At 33.9% G+C, this 1,774-nt stretch overlaps 1 protein-coding gene across 1 annotated transcript; it reads right to left on the reverse strand.

Moving 5' to 3' along the window:
- Positions 1 to 682: 682 nt before the first annotated feature.
- On the reverse strand, positions 683 to 1,345 carry LOC149501767 (uncharacterized). Its single transcript, XM_089731781.1, has one exon. It carries the CDS (start codon positions 1,343 to 1,345, stop codon positions 683 to 685), a length of 663 nt encoding a protein of 220 aa, XP_089587907.1.
- Between the last annotated feature and the right edge of the window lie 429 nt (positions 1,346 to 1,774).

The raw sequence follows: 1,774 nt of genomic DNA on the forward strand, positions 1-1,774 counted from the left end.
CCAAATGTTGTCCGTTTTTGCTTCTATTGCCATTGCCATATCTTCCTACAATGTACTCTTCGCCACTACGACATTCCCCAATTTGTCCATTAAAATCACCCATTATTATTAAATTTTTGTGAGCTGTATCAACTGTAATTTTTGGTAGAATTCCTCTATTTTTTTTGTGTCTTGTTTTTTATCTGCTTCAGTTGGCGAGTAAACCTGAATAATTGACCATAATTCGTCTCTGCTATTTTGTACGGGAAATTTGATGTTGAGTATTGCTATTCTTTCGGATATGCCCTTCAATTCCTCGATTCGGTTCATATATTTTCTTTTTATTAAAAAACCAACTCCGTATTGTCCTGGTGTTTCTCCTTTATAATGCAGTATATACTTTCCGTGGTCTTCTATGCCTTCTCCCATTCTTCTCACTTCACTTAATCCAATAATATCCCAATTTATTTCATCGATTGCTGTTTCTAGTTCGATGAGTTTCTCTGGGGTTCTTAGTGATCGTGTGTTAAGCGTCGCTATGTGTATGTCGCAATTATTATTCCTTTTTTGGTTATCTATCCTTAGAGGGTGCTGGTCGTTTTCTCCCACGATGACCAGTCGGCTTGGGAGAGTGTAGTTTTTCTATTGTATGTATTTTTGATTCTTTGTTTTGTTGTATTTTCCGATTGCCGGGGATTGGTTGCTACTGTTGCTTGTTTGTAAGGACGTTAGTAAGAGAGTTAGATCTCATTCTCATCACGTCAAATGCGTTGGCTCTATTGGCCTTAGATGGTACGGTGGCTTGCTGTTTTTTAGGTTGAAAGTCTGAAGAATGCGGTGAAGAAGAAGTTTCCCTTTTTCTTTTTTCGTTAGTTGTGTCCATTTCCTTCACTATAAGCTTATCATATTTCAAATACGCTATTTTACCCTTCTTCCTTTCTTCAATCAACTCCGCCTGTAACACCTTCCTTTTGGCCAGTACATTCTTTGGATAATCTTCGGTGACATATATATCCTTAAGATATTTTTTATTTTTTACTATCTCATTCTTTTTCCATCCGTTTACGAAAGAACAGCAGACTGGCCTCGGTTTGTTACCTTGGATACTTCTTTTACCTAATCGGTATAAATTGTTTATTGCATTTTCTTCGATATCAATATTTATCTCGCTTTTGAAAGTTTTCTTTATCATATCCATTAATTCTAATGTTGTTTTCTCTTTTTCTTCCACGCCAAATATAATTATATTGTTATTCCTTTTTTCCCTCTTCAAGTATTCTATCTCTTTTTGTTGAGCTTCTATTTTTAACTTTAAGCTTTTGTTTTCTTCTATGATCGGGATTAGTTTTTCATCAATTCTAGACATTATGTTATTTGTAATAGATTCAGACTGTTTTTGCATTTCTAATTTCATTTTTTCAAACAAAAGTTGAAATTGTGTTTCCATTTTATAAATTTTACGTGAAACGAAACGTAATCGTAAAACGATAGAAAGTTTTTCAACACTGGCAACACTGATGTATATGTTAGATACCTACCCGCAAGTTAATAATTTTCTTGTATTTTGGAACTATCAAATTCGAACAAATATCACTTGCGAAATAGGCTAACCTTAAAACATTGTTGATATATTTTCTTCTTTGCTGTGATGTAATGTGCAAATAACGTCTTCGTTGATATCTGCAAACCTTTCGGGCCTCCTTTTTCTTGTTGCACGATATTATTTTGGAGTGTATGGTGTATGTAAGTATTTTATATTAAGTTTTTAGTGGGACTTTAATGACATTAGTGTTTA

The sequence above is a fragment of the Bombyx mandarina genome, chromosome 12, assembly GCF_030267445.1.
Source record: "Bombyx mandarina strain Sakado chromosome 12, ASM3026744v2".
NCBI classification, from domain to species: domain Eukaryota; kingdom Metazoa; phylum Arthropoda; class Insecta; order Lepidoptera; family Bombycidae; genus Bombyx; species Bombyx mandarina.

What these genes read in the sequence shown, in the direction of transcription:
- LOC149501767 (XM_089731781.1), bottom strand. Translation starts at nt 1,345, where the DNA reads ATGTCTAGAATTGATGAAAAACTAATCCCGATCATAGAAGAAAACAAA.